Source organism: Homalodisca vitripennis, chromosome 5 (assembly GCF_021130785.1).
Source record: "Homalodisca vitripennis isolate AUS2020 chromosome 5, UT_GWSS_2.1, whole genome shotgun sequence".
Classification (NCBI taxonomy): Eukaryota; Metazoa; Arthropoda; class Insecta; order Hemiptera; family Cicadellidae; genus Homalodisca; species Homalodisca vitripennis.
In genome coordinates this window covers 181252507-181268332 of record NC_060211.1, presented here as the reverse complement: position 1 = coordinate 181268332, position 15826 = coordinate 181252507, and the positions used below count along the sequence as shown (strand labels likewise).

Below are 15826 nucleotides of genomic sequence, written 5' to 3'. Positions count from 1 at the left end.
AAATCACTTGTGTATGTGTAAGATATAATTTTATATTTGAAAACACCAGTTAACTGTTTTTAAGTTAGTGTTTCATTGTAAAGCACGATTAAAAGTATAAGATATAGTAGTAAAGTTTGTTTTCCGGCTATAGTTTTGCAGAGTAGGGACAAATTTGAGCAATTACAGACATTAAACTTTTTAATTTCCATAATTAATGACGTATCTTGCCTACCCACTTCATATCACGGGTGTAAAGTATTAAATGGTACTTGCAGTTTTCTAGGGGAAGTAAAGGAAACATTATAACATTATTTTGATAGTAAAAAGAGACTATATAATGTTTACATATACAAAACTTTACAACTGTATATACATTAGTAACGAGAAAGGAAAAATCCGCATAATTTTATGAATGTTGGTTTGTACATGACATTACAATTTTTTACATTTTATTGAAAAGACTTGCAAAAACAATAAACACCTTGCTGAACTTACTTAAACAAATGCGTATAGTATTAAAAAATATAACTTTTTAAATTTCAAAGTATTGATAGATTATAAAGATAAACTAATCATACAACTAATACTTTTAACGCAAGCGATAGGTGATCAACGGCGAAGAGTCTAGATCCGACCCGATCTGCTCTTTTCCTTATTTTCCACACTGGTTTTCAGAAGCTTCAACACGTTAATTTTGAAGTCCAATTTCTCCATCGTAGACATGTCCATCAATTGAGGAAGTAAAGACATAAGGAACATCTTGTCTTCTTCGTTGACTAGCGAAACGTTACTGACGACCTGGACCACTTGAGTGGGCTGGGAAAAATCTTGGCTTCTGTCGTGCTGTATGCTTTTTGCAGGTTCTGACTCAGGTTCGTCGACAGCATTTCTGCTTTTTTTGATTGGCGGGAATGAGTTTTCTGTGGCGTCCGGTGTAGGCGAGTCCACAGTGGCCACAGTATCGTCACTATCTCCGTCAATTAGGTCTTCACTTGCGTCAAGATTGAAGGCATTGGAGGCATCCGATTTACGTTTAGACTTCACTGTTCCATTCAGGAACGTCATTTGTCTCTCATATATGTAGGGCCTCGTTGAGATTAAACCTTTACTATTTTTTTCCTTCCTGTTTCGTAAACACCTAACGTAAGCGTCTTTCAGGCTCTTCCACTTTTTTTGGATTTCTTTCCCTGAAAATAAAGAAAAATCTGTAAAATTTGTGAAGCACAAATGATTTAGGGGAATTTAGGGAAGTAAATGAGTCACGAAATCAGAGTAACTCAATTGCAATCCGTTGTCAGCAGCCAAGTCCTATTTTTGTAACTAATGTGTAATATGTCAGAATATGAGGCTCTAGTACGTGAAATAGTCCAGAATTTGTGGAGGCAATGCTGATGTACCACTTTACATCACTGATTCTGATTACGAACATTAAATTTGTTTCCACTTGTTCTGAAATCACTAGGCCTACTTGTCCGCGAAAAACAAACGTTGATTTTTGGATTAGAAAATATAGGTTCCAATTTTTAAAGTCAAGTACAGATATTATACAGGACCGCTACAACAGATATTGCAGAGCTTACAGAAACTAAATTGTAACATTGTATTGTGTAAATTAATATGTGGACATTTCCTCGCTCAAAACGTTTCTCCTTTTAGTTTTGTTACAATATTCAATTATATTTGTCTGTGCCAGAAGTGTACCTACTAAGTTTTATCTAGCTGCACATATTGAAATATTTAACTATTGTAGAAGTAAATCACTAAACTAGGAGTTTGAAACTTGCTTATAATTTGTTAACACAACCTATATATTTAACAATGGTAAGATTATATAAAATTAAAACTACATTTAACGTTTTAACCATTATAATTAGAAACTACAACTGTTTAGGCTTTAATTGCAATGAATTAATGTTGGTTATTGAAACTAATTCGGTCTTGTGATGGAAGTAAATTCTGAAATATTCAATGGTTGACAATCGTCTGACAATTCCCTTGAATCGATCATTAACTATCGATTGGCCCATTTAAATGTCTCTTGGAACCTAAATCGATGTTCAATACGAGTCAATAACAGTCTGAAACTTTCACGCCGATATTCAACAATCGATAGATTTGCAGTAGCTTGCTTCTAAGGTAATAATACACTCTTTGAATGTTTCTAATACTTTATTAGATTACACATTTAACATAGTGTTCCTTTCGTTAGATTTGTTTTCTGAATGAGAGTGTTTACAAAGTGTCGTAAAAATTACATACAATTTGGGTTTCTTCTTATTCTTTCTAACATATCTTGCATATGATCTTCTTATCGAGTGATACTTGGCTCTATATTCTGAAACTGAAGAAATAAAACACATTAACATGTTTTAGAAGAGTCAGCTTCATCAGTGATACCACCACCACCACCGTTTACCACCAAGCATGTGATGATATACAATATGTTAATGTCTTTCAAAAGCAATAGAAGCAACTATAACTGTCTTGTACATAGATAGCCACGTAGACTTGTTACACGTATTATATCTTATACGTGAAATATTTTCAGGAACAACAAACATATATACGACATGTCACTTCCAGAAATTCACTTCTATGTCTGGACACAAGTGGTTTTAAACTCCACGTCGTAATTGGTCATGCATGTATGGAACTTTTAACACTGATATTGAATATTTCGGGATTTTAAAATGCTTATCAGTTCGATATCTGAGAGCTCAGTGAGGGTTCCGATATTTCATCTTCCTCTTGTTCATCCAGAAGTGAATTTAATTTTTCCAGCACAAAGCTCTTAAAGTCCCTTCTCCGTTTCTCACTAAGTTTCTTGACATCGGGCAAAATGCTTTTAAAAAAATTAATGGTCGGATCATCTGAAGTTCTTTTAGTAAATTTTTTTATCTCATTAATCGACTTCACGTACGCCACCACGGGCGCAGCAACTAGAGCAGTTTTTGGTCTTCTTTTCTTTTTTCTCATTTGTGGGTTTGACCCGTCTTCACTAGCAGGCTGATCCATACTCGGTGGAAACTTCTCGTCCTCTGCTGAAGCGTCGTCGATGAAGTCCGCCTCCACCACAAGGGATTCTGCCTCTTCGTCATTGATAACCACATCACTCACACTGAACTTATTGGTAGTGATAAAGTTTTCAAGAAAACTCATGTCCTCTGCTAAGTACCACTGTTTCTTCTTCGCAATAGACGAACAGGGATTCTTCTTTAACTCTCTAAGGTATCTTGCATACGACGTTCTCAACGAATGATACTTCGCTCTACATTCTGAAACTGAAAGAAACAACAATTAACATATTTTTGGAGATCTCCAGCACGCAGTTATAATGCTTAACACCGATCATTTGATGATGCATAATGTCCTTGAAAAAGCGAATTGTATATATACTGCAAGAGCAAACTATAAGTGTCTTAACTTAATTAATTTACCAACATTTCACAAATACCTGCATCATTAAAAAAATGATAATTTGCTCGTTTTTCGATACCCTTGCGTAGAAGGTTCTCATCAGTTATATTTTTAATATATGCTGCTATCAAGGATTAACCTTTACCTGGACGCCTGCACGTTTGAATGCATCCTGCGAATAAGTAGGATATACAGGAAGATTTTAGATGATGAGAAATATGAGGTGTATCTTTACAAGGAACTGTTGTCACTACTGAAGTAGGATTGTGATTTTCAACAAGAAGGTGATGAAGATAGGTGATATGCAACATGAGGTTAAGTTGTTCGCCATATACTTCTCTACTAAATAAATATCTCCATTCTGCTTTTTTGTGAGGATCTAAAGGCTATATTCTCCAACGGTGTCGAGGTTTCATTAAGCAGTATCTAAGTTGGCAAGATGTCTCCGTTAGTGAGACCCCTAAAATCCCAACAGGCAATAAGATACATTCTTGTATCAGTACCCTCTTTTACACTACTAAATAGGCCTGGGGTTTCATTATATCCAACAGGGTCTCAGAATAACCTTTTCTCATCACAAGGGAATTGGAAATTATCCCGTTTCGTTACAAGAGTGAACCCAGGTGGTTCCTTTTTCCATTCGGGAATTTAGTGAATTCCATGATTGGTTTCGTCGGTCACTCATACTTAGACCAATATGTACCACATATGTGCAAATATACCTAATGCCAGTGATGGATATGAGGGGAAATCGCGTTATCTCTACATCTCACTCAGTCTCACGAAAGGCGAAGGTCGATATCCTTCGAAAGAGGCATCATAGAATCCTAAGGAACTTTGATATCAATGGTGATCATTGAAAGATTTGAAGATATCTGCATCTCCAAGAACAGCGCAGTTTGATTACACCAGACCCCTCTGGGATTATATAAAACTCAGAGGTTGGTCCCTGTTGGTAATCTCCAATATTGAGTTCTCTTTTTTAGAAAAAAATAAACTTAAAATGCCCTCTCTTTCCATCACCCAACACTTGATCTCTGAGCTTCTTCGTTGATAAGTGTAGCATTGTCTGGTATTCTTCCTGGATTTTAAATGCTCGCAAGTAGATCTGGTCATTGGAAGATCTGATACCAAAATTTCATCACCTGTCCAAAATTACCTGATACCAAAATTTCAGCCTGGAAACCAAGACATCCTTTCATTGTGTTTCATTAGAGTGGCCATTTAAATTCATTAATTTTCAAGGCCTTAGAATCGTGTGATGAAATAAAAATTACAAGTAATGTATTACCGTTTAACCTTGTTCAAATTTACGAATCGAATAATCAATAGCAATATTAAACACCTAAGTTTCAGTCGTGAGTTAGTGAGAACCTTCTCCTTTTTAATGGAAGGGACCTATGCAGGGGTTACGTGTGTTAGTTAGCAGAAAACCCATCCCTGAATAGTGATAAATAATATTCATCAGCACACATCATTATACATCTTAGTACAATGCAGCTGTATTGTATTGTGAAAAAGTCCTCATCGAAAATTAATACGAGAAGAATACATACTATGCACAATAAAAGAGGTGCAAAATTACATAATATGTGTTATGTATTACTTGTAAGCACATTAATCAATAAAACTAAACATAGGTTACATAAATATAATGAAACTAAGGAGCAATGTTGCCTTACATATCAAATTTTAACGACCATGTATTGTTTACACTTAACAGAGTATGATTAGTTTGAAAGAACAATAGAATTATGATTGTCATCGTTGATATTCACAAATGGCCTAGTGTTGAAAGACGAGTGTCTGTTGAATAAAATAAATGTCTGTTTAAAATAGTTAGCAGTTCTGACTAACTAAAAATTTGGATTATTCCAAATGAGTCACTAACCTATTTTTGTTATTGTTTTAAATTTGTTTTCCATTGTCACTGAAGTTTTTATTTTCGTTTTGACGTTCATAATATAACTTTAAATTTCAAAACCTTAAGATGTAGAAACAGGAAAAGGTGTTGACATTCAATTTAAAATTCCAGATTCCATCGCTTAGCTAGGGAATTACAAGACCCTATATCATAGAAAGGTTAATGTGTGGATACTGGCACAGAAGGATAGAATGTACTCTAGCGTCAAACCACCTTCAAAATCTATAACAAAGATGCTGGATTATAGGTCACGTCAGAATATCTTCAATCGACGTTATTGGCAACAGGCAAAGGGTGGCTTTCACGTGAGTGGTACACAAGAGAATGCAGTTTTGTATACATAATTAAGATGTAGAAACAGGAAAAGGTGTCGAATTCAATTTAAAATTCCAGATTCCATCGCTTAGCTAGGGAACTACAAGACCCTATATCATAGAAAGGTTAATTGTAGATACTGGCACAGAAGGATAGAATGTACTCTAGCGTCAAACCACCTTCAAAATCTATAACAAAGATGCTGGATTATAGGTCACGTCAAAATATCTTCAATCGAAGTTATTGGCAACAGGCAAAGGGTGGCTTTCACGTGAGGGCTACACAAGAGAATGCAGTTTTGGATACATAATAAAGCCAAAACTTGCAGTTTAATAAACATTTGTCTCCTAAATGTTCTCTTCTAGGTTTTACAAAATGTGATGTTTTTCTAAATTGTAGCCTAGTGAGAAATACCACACTGCTTGGTATTTTGAAACAACTAATTAAATTTCAATTTAAAAAATTCATATTAAAGCACGTGCTTAAAGCTTAAAGAATCTTTTACCACATGAGCAGAGCACAATTTCCAAGATTGGCTACAGGAATGGAGGATCCTGTTTTGGTAATTCAATTCAGGAAAAACTTTGCAGTTTCGATCTTCACCTATAGATTGCATACATCCACCCCAATCACATAGTATGTGAAAAATGAAATAAGACTTGATTTATTCCTCGAATATTAAAGTATATGCTACTACATTTTCAATAATAGGTCCAAAATAAGATATCAGTTGGTGCAAAGTGTATTGGAAAGAAGAAATAGAGGATACGCTTACAAAGATCTTGAAGATCAGATAACAAATTACTTTACGCTCAACATTAATTTACATGAATTAAGGTTTCTTTATAAATCACATCTACGCGTTTCTTTCAACGTAAAAAAGATCACTAAAATGTCTTAAAAGCTCGAAGTTTTCAAATTGAATCCAGCAAATATGGTACTTCTTAGCTGATACACATTTTGCTTTGCGAAGAAAAGCATTTTATAAAAATGCTGCCTGTCGAAATTGGACTCAGGAATCACGTCATCGTCACTGTTTGCTTCACGCTGCTTATCTTGCATGTGATGTAATAGCAAATCTGACACGGAGATAACGTCCAAATAAGGTTAAATTTTGTTATTTATTTCCTAACCATGGTCTTATGTACTTCCCAAAGGTGTGGTTTTGATATAAATGTAAGACAATTTTTGCAGTTTCGGAGATCCGCTTCGGAATTTTATATTCTCGTTTCTTGCTCTTGGCATGAAAACATTCGCACTTAACTGGTACGTCAAACATCCTAAACACCTCAGGGTTCAAAATACTAATATTACTGGAATTTCGATAGCTACAATAATTTAAAACTACTCGGTTTACGATAGTTTTAAATAAAAAGTATGGCCATAAATCCAAATTAAAAAATTAACTAATTTATGAGGGATGTAATACAGTTATGGAAACGGCAATTTGAATGAACGCATCAACAGGGAATACTAGTGCAGAATAGAGCAGTTGTGGATCCTCCACCATCGCCTCGCCAACGATCCAATTGATCCAAGTGACCAAGTAATTGATCTATGTGACCAAGTAATTATTCCATGTGACTAAGTAACTATTCAATGAGACCAAGTAATTGATCCATATGACCATGTAATTGATCCATGTGACCAAGTAATTGATCCATGTGACCAAGTAATTATTCCATGTGACTAAGTAATTATTCAATGCGACCAAGTAATTGATCCATATGACCAAGTAATTTATCCATATGACCAAGTAATTATTCCATATGACCAAGTAATTGATCCATATGTGACCAAGTAATTGATCCATGTGACCAAGTAATTGATCCATGTGACCAAGTAATTGATCCATGTGACCAAGTAATTGATCCATGTGACCAAGTGCCTGTAGAACGATTTTTATAGTCAACATAACGCGTTAACGTAGTCCTACTTTAACTAATAACTTAATTACGCATTAATTACTAATTACTTTAATTTATGGTTAAGCCCAACAACCTTACCACCTCACCTTTATTTAGCTCATATGAAGGATATAAACTGATGCTGAACAGGTTCAAAAGAAGTAAATTTTTGAAGCATTCTTAAACAAAATACGAAAGGAATATCAATTGCATATAGGGTTACCTTGCGCTGAAATGTTTACTTTATAGTATCTCTAGTTTAAATAACATACTCTTGTATGAATAAGTATGTGGAGAATGTGGATTTTTCGATTTTAAAGATTCTAGATTAAACGAAGTCCGCATCAATTTATAAACACTCCTCTGAGTTCTATGTTCATTTAATAAAACATCTTTCAATCATTACTAAATTAAAATATAAAACTCTATTGGTTCGCAATTAATATTGCAACAACGCTTACACTTTTAACGACCGTAAAATGAAAATTAAAATAATATGGATTGTTATAACTAATTATTGCATTTTATATAAGGAATGCTTGAGTTGTACTACAATACTAATTAACATTTTCAACTTATTTTCCTCCCATTTTTTGTCCAATCGACCTTTAAAATTTTATTCAGACTAACGAAACAAGAATTCAAATGTTTAAGAACAACATCACCTAAGTTAATTAAAATGGGTATTAAAATTCTTTGCACATATTTATTGAACTTGGACAAAATGTAAATCGATGTACTGCTGTTATCTTTAAATCTTATTATACTTAATTAATTAATAATACCTTGGTATATTTGAATGTAATACATCTCTTACTGAACGTCCTCTTAAAAATCGACTTCAGTGGCGGTCATTTTGGATTTAGTCTCATTAGAACAAATACCTCAAGTCCTTATTCTTAGTCATAGAAGTATAGGAAATATCTTATTTTAAAGATATAATTAAAAAGCAACAGAAGGGTTTTGTTGTTTTTTCAATATTCTTACTAGTCATATCTAGAAAAAAATCTCAAAAGCTTTTTTACTTCATCATTTAAAAACTAAAAGCGCTTGGATGCGTAATCAAAGGCTTTGTAAAATGAAACATCTTCCGTAGCGCTGTGAAAAAATAAGGGCGTAACAGTACTTGGAGTTGTTCTCACGGAAAAAACTCAAGGTCATTTTACAAAGCCAAAGGTCACGCTCAGGCTAGTTTAAACTGTGTTATATAATGGAACTTGTCCCCACCCTTGAATCCACAAATGTTTTACAATAGAAACTTAGATTTTAGTGTCTTAATGCACACTATGTGTCACTATGTGTCTGTGTGTTATGTTAGATATATGATTGTCTGTTATTACTAATGGTTTATAATTTATATTAAATGCAGAGTTGCTATTTGAAAATGCATACTCAAGACGCGCGGTCGGCATACCCTCTTAATGGTGATGCCGAAATATTTGAAGATATTTAAAACATAAATTGATAATTAATTGCAAAGGCTGGCAACTAGACTTTATCTCTATCGCGCATATGACTAAAGAACAAAGGCTACGTTATTATGAGCAAAAACTCCACGCTCTGTGACAGGAACTCACGTGATCAAGCACGTCGTGAAGGTTATGTTATTGCCCTTTACGTTGTACTTCCGGGACAGAGCTATCTCAGATAATGATATTGATAAATACATCTTTCATTGTATATGAATTCTAAACTGTTTATGTCTACAGGTACAGACTGACCATATAAATCCTGAAACCAAAATGATCACAACCTTTGGGACAACTGCTGTACAACCAGCTATATTTCCTGTTAATTTGATACACTAATTTGAAAAATACTATATTAAATCTAATATTAATTTAATGTTGAATACTGTAATACTTTTAACAAATCCCAGGTCATACGGAAGTCACATACATTTCACAATAGGGCTGCAATTTGAAAATTTACAGTTAACCCCTTCTACTTCCCTCTGAAAAGTGGGGGGATTTATTTCAACCTCCAAAAAATCCTAAAAATATATTGTTATAAGTATGGTGAATATTGTACATCGATATCTCAATCTGTTTGTAATATATCCCAGGTGTATCATGACTTAATGCACACCCTGTATAAAACTACAATTTTATTTACCGGTACCTTGGTATTAATTAAAGCCATTCCATAGAAAAGTAGTCCTAGGTGTAACATTTTAACTATTTTTTTTTTACTTTCAGTTTTAGTGTTATTAGTAGGAGAAAACCTGAGCTGCCAGAATCATTAACTATTTTTATAATTATTGTCGTTTTTACTTATTTTTTGCACCGTTAATTAACATGTTCCTGTTAGTCTCTTCAGATTTGAAGTTGAAGGTGATTTTGAAAAAAATATATGAAGAAGAACATATTGATAAACTGTTTGATAATATTTGCAGGGAAACCTTTGTTAACTTTAGTTTTAAGTGATATACAAGTTTTGATCAAGTTGATGATCAGAAACCAGGAAGTTTACCTTCCGGGCTCCCCGGAAGTCCCGTCCGTAACAAGAAAGCTAAGAAAGTTTGTTTATTTGAAATGAAACATTTAATAAAACAATGAATTTTTTGTTAACAATGAACTGTTAATTTAACCTAAAAATTTTCTTTAATCATTAATTTAATCATTCTTTTCTTTGTATTTATATGAAAGTTTAAAATTTGTCCCATCCGTAATGCTTTTTCATTATTATGGTTTGGTAAAGCTTTCAAAGTATTTATCTTTCCAATAAACCTTTTTTACTTCAACCAACATTTTATATAGGCCTACCTCTGACAGAAAAATCTGTACAAATTGCATTATAATTCTATATAAACTGAAAATTTTTTTGTTTTCGGATATGACCTTAAATATAGAGAAACGTGCTTTGGAAAAAGAAGAAGCCAGTGTTCATGTTCTTAAATGCAGAGCTAGATTGAAACTTGATCAGAAAAGAATAAAAGGATTTGGAACATTTGCCATCGTTGTAACACAACGTTTCGAGGATTGGAATCTATCGTCAGGTGGGGGAGTATTAAAACATTCAAAAATAAAGAACAGAAGGAAGTAAAGGGGGGAAAGAAAAGGGTTCAAACATACCCAAAAGCTCCTTGGGTATGTTTGAACCACTTTCTTTCCCTTCTTTACTTCGTTCTGTTCTTTATTTTTGTATGTATTTAATACCTTCCTCGCCTGACGAAGAGGATAGATTCCAATCCTTGAAACGTTGTGTTATGCCTTTTATAACCTATAACGATGGTAAATGTCCGAAATCCGTTATCCTTTCAAACCTTCCATCGTCAATAACAAACTTTAAACAAAAAATTGATCAGCAAGCTTGGATTAATCATTTGAAACCAGATGCAGAAATAAAGAGACAACGTGGGCTAACGAGAGAGATTTAATGATAGGTAGATCAACAAAATCAGGTAAGATTGAGATATAATTGAAGTGCTTAAAGGAAACCGAAAGAAAAAGAATATATAGGTAGAAACAGAAGACAGAGGCAAACCAGTCCAATGAACTTGATGAATATGACACATTTCCTCAAGTTTGATGTTTCGACAGGAATGGTTACGGTACTCTGAAATGTATACAGATTCTGAAGAAGAAGACCAATTAAAACTTTTGTCTCGACCTGTGTCCAAAAATGAAATTAAGGTAGGACAGTTTGTTCTCATAGAATTTGTTGGCGAGAAAAAGATAAACAGACAAAAGTATGCCAGAATTACACAAACCTGTGGTGATAAGGATGACAATATTGCAGTTGTGTAAATGGCTATGGTCAGTAAAAAAAAAACAATAAACAGTTATTTGAAATCGACAACTCAAAGTAATATATTATAGCATTTATAGAAGACATATGTGGACTATTCAAGTCTCCAGAAATAAAAGAATGAGAAAATCGAGTATTTTATAAATTTGAAAAGTCAATTGAATTATAACTTTTATAATTTAAGACGACACTTTATATAAAAAATATACGCATAGGTATATATTAATTAAGTAGCACTCTGTAAAGTATTGTATACTTTAGTTTGGTCATTAAAAATAACATTTACTATACCTTTGTCATGTGTCCCGCCCGTAGCATGTATATTGTTTTACAAATTTTTTCTCGTTATTATAAAGATGCCATAGTTGAAATTTACACTATTACGTTATGAATTGAGAACAAGGGTTATCTAATATATATTCTTTGAAATTGAGCTTTTTCCTATGTGTCTTTTTTGTCCTGTCCATAACAGACCTTTAATTGTTCACAACTGGTTTGAATAATTGTATGAGGCACGCAGACTGCAACCAGTATTTGGTAGACCTAACTGACACCTTACAGCACAGTTTGATTTCAATCTACGTGTAGGACTTTTTAATTTTTAATTAAATTCGTCCTTCAGGATGTCCCGTCCGTAACAATGTAATGGTTGATAACCCGAAGGCCACTCTGTCCCTATCTACTATTTGCCATAAGGCCTTATAAATAAGTGAACACACAAGAACGTATTGTGAATAGAAGTTAATGTTTACTTCTGCGAGCGCTCACGTGATCTGGACCTTGAATTTAGGTACTCAAAGGATGTTTATTTCGCGGATGGTACCAAAGGCGCCACCGAAGCCCACACTTTGGTACCAGGAACATTTCAGAATGGCACTTTCCCGACCTCAGATCACGGGCTTCCGTGGCGCTTATGGCACAATCCCGCACTTCTGGCGAGAAAAAAAAACACCCCTCGAGCGCACTATAGGTTAATTTAAATTTTGATTCTACTAGTCACATATTTATGATAACCCAAGCTAAACCTACTGATAAACCTAAACAAGTAGTTGATAGTTAGTGGCTTCCTGATAATACCAAAGTACTTTTTGACCTAACAGCAACTGGCATGTCCAGAATACGTTATACGTGTGAAAGAAGAGGTCTTATGTAAACGGTAAAATATTAATTGCGCTTTACGAGAACAACTTCGTGGACGAATGATAAACAAACAAGTTGGAAGAAAGTCTATCTGGAACACGCGCCACGAAGAGATGCCATGAAATAAATAAATTACGCTACGGTTTAACACAGGCAGGCCGAAATACCTCAAGATTATAACTGAATTAGTAACGTTTTAATGAGGTGTGAACCGGAAAAGAAGGAGAAAAATAAACACGACAGAAACGAAAATACTTTGTTTGAGGTTAGTTTTTGACGATGGAAGGATTGTCAAGGAAATGGGATTTTCCGGACATTTACCATCGTCCAGTGGTACAAAATAAAACCAGTAATACTACGTTTCGAGATCTGCAATCTGACCTCTTCTTCAGGTTGACGATTAACCTAACACATAATTGCAAATTATTTTAATTTAGTTTGTAATTATGTGTTAGGTTAGTCATTTACCTGAAGAAGAGGTCAGATTGCAGATCTCGAAACGTAGTGTTACTGACTTTTTAGTATCACTGAACGATGGAAAATGTCCGGAAAAGTCCTGTTTCCTCCAGAAATGAAAACTGACAAAGGTTCGAGTTTACAAAATTGGACGCCGAGTACGTAGTCGGTAGCTTTTGAACAAAATGCAACACGGGTTACTGCGTGTGCCGGCAGTAACAGGGACGATGTGTTACATCTTAACACTACACTATTGTTACAGTTAGCAGAGTACTTGTACTTACCGACGTTTGCTTTCTCGGTCCTAGTCATGTCCTCCCACGTGTCCCCGACCATCACACTGCAGATGCTGTCCCAGGCGTCCACCCTGGCAGTCCTGTCCTTGTAGTTCTCACTCCTGGGGTCGTACAGACACTCGTGTTGCTGCACCTGCTGTAACAACAGCTGACAGTCGATCTCCATCGTGACAAGGTCCTGCTGCAGCGGCGACACGCGACACACTGCTGTGGTGACGTGGAGGCCGCAGCGACATCAGCGATACTAGCGGCGAGCGGCGGCGACAGGCGACAGTCTGCTGCAGCAACAATGGCGGCGCAGGCATCGACCGCGGCCCGCGACACGACCTTGTACCGGACGGTGTATCGACGCTGTACAGAGTACAGACCTAGCGCTTCACTGTACCGGCACTAGCGACAGTCAGATTGTCTGCTCACGCCCACCACAAGTCTGTTCAGAATTGCATTGCAATAGTCAAGAATAGTTTTACAAAAACGTGAGCGTTAAGTTCTTTTCCCCTATTTTGCCAATTAAGAATTCTACCTTTGCAACATCTTTTTGTGTTTAAGGTGCTAAGGCTCTTCTATTTAAGACGTGGTAATACAGGCACAACAAATTTAATATGCAGAACTAGGAAACTTAGTACAAAACTTTTTTAAACGCCTAAAGTAAACAAATCGTTGTTTAGGCATTCTTTTAAATATGTTGGACCGAAATATTTTAATCGACTGCCTTCTGAAGTGAAAAACTGTAGCACAGTAAAATTGTTTACTATTAACTTGAAAAAAAAAAATGGTTATTTGAAAATAGTAGTAGGCTTATCAGTTTTTTAAACAATAAATTTATATAAATATGTATTGTTTGTCAGTTTATTTATTGTTTTCTCGTCGTTGTATTTATTTTGTTAAACTGTAGATAGTGTATGTATTTATTTATTACCTTATTGTTATATTATTTATTTGTATATGTGTGTTATATTTATTTTTATTTTGGTTACCGTTAAATGTTCATTTCCTTAATCTAGTGACAAGAGAAAGATTTAATATCTAATAGCATAAATCGCAAATACTTTAGTCAAATAAGGCAATAGTATTGATAAGATTAAGTAAAGTGATTAGCAGACGGCACGGAGTGAGCAGTCAGCTATAAAGAAGAGTTTGGACTCTAGCTAATAAACTATTATTGCGCTGCCACACTACTGGATGAAGTGGCAGCGTATTATTCCTAGAATGTAGATTGTTGTGAAACCGTATTTTTGTGGAGGAATAAAATCATTATTTCATATTTTTACATTAGTAAAAACAAATCAAACCTACCAGTACATCAATTCAAATTCGTACAGAGTCCACTCTGTCCCTATCTAAAAAGTAAAGTAAAATAAAGTCTTATTTTACCAGGCGAAGTTAGGGCTAAGAAGCCCTCTCTAACACTTAAACTGGGGACCAACGGCTTAAAGGTGACTTCCGAACCACCACCAATGGCCGGGCAGGCGGACTGCTTGCAAGGACAGGATCGCTCAGCGGTCACCCATCCAAGCAGCAACCACGCTCGACGTTGATCTAACACGAAAATGAAATTAAAATGGTTTATTTCCCACAAAAATAGAACAATCAAGCATATATACATATACACGTATTGCAACAAACGTATGGACATACATACAATGTCTGAAACCATGTATCAGAGCGCAACAATAAGGTACCTACTTGTGCATAGTTAATTACTTTTTGTTATATACATTTCTGTTATTATACATAAATTCAATACATAACCGTCTGTTGCTGTATTCTTTGTACATCCACATGTATGGTTGAGAGATAAAAGAAAGAAAATATATATTTCGCTTATTATAGTGTTCTATTTTATGACAAATAATTTCTTGAACCATAACAAATATATCTAAGACAAAAATTATATTTGTTTTATAATTTGAGATTTTATGGCCTCAAACAAGAGTGTGGTATTAGCAAATTACTTTTCAGAGGAAACAGCCATTTACTTGAACGTTCAAATATAATCATTAAAAATTAAATATTTGATCATGTTCTGCAAATTTATTTTTAATTAATTCCACGACGTTCCAGTATACAGAATTATCCTTAGAATAATATAATTCTTTGTAATTTTTTTGTTTCGGGCCTAGGAAAAGGTATAGAGTATTGAGAATAAACATTTAACTTTTAGGAATACAGATTTTAGTAATTTAATGATTATTCTATTAGTCAATAGTATTAATATGCTATTTTTATCTACACATCAACTACAAAAAAGTTTAGAATAATGCTTCCTAATAAAGTGTTAAAACTAATAATTATTAGTAGTGTATTTCTAGCGTTTCAAAGTCAAGTTTATTATATCATCAAATTAAATGTAATTAAAATTGAATAGTGAAAAAGCTACTAAATGGGACTATTTATAAGCTATTTATAATTAAAACCTTTTTATAACTTCAAAAAACTCATTCAAATATTCGGTTCTCTCTAAAGATATTTTGTCTATAATTTAAAATCTACATGAATGAAATTTATAACTATACATTTAACAAGATATATATGAAGATAAAATACCGATTTCAAGGATGAGAGGTTTTAAAACTTTCTGTTATTAACTATTACAACTTTAAATCTACATGATAAATTTAAGTAGGTACGTTTGAATT

The 15826-nt window shown here is 34.2% G+C and overlaps 1 protein-coding gene across 2 annotated transcripts; it reads right to left on the bottom strand.

Annotated features, from left to right (window-relative positions):
- Window positions 1-293: 293 nt before the first annotated feature.
- Window positions 294-13836, bottom strand: LOC124363263. 2 transcript variants are annotated; one of them, XM_046818472.1, is made up of 2 exons: window positions 13176-13792; window positions 294-1169 (listed from the first exon to the last, which is right to left on the bottom strand). In XM_046818472.1, the coding sequence occupies exons 1-2, from the start codon at window positions 13351-13353 to the stop codon at window positions 607-609; spliced, it is 741 nt and encodes a 246-aa protein (XP_046674428.1). In that variant the 5' UTR covers window positions 13354-13792; the 3' UTR covers window positions 294-606. The 2 variants fall into 2 exon arrangements, with proteins under 2 accessions (XP_046674428.1, XP_046674427.1); XM_046818471.1 differs by lacking the exon at window positions 294-1169 and adding an exon at window positions 2133-3263 and having other exon boundaries at window positions 13176-13836.
- Between the last annotated feature and the right edge of the window lie 1990 nt (window positions 13837-15826).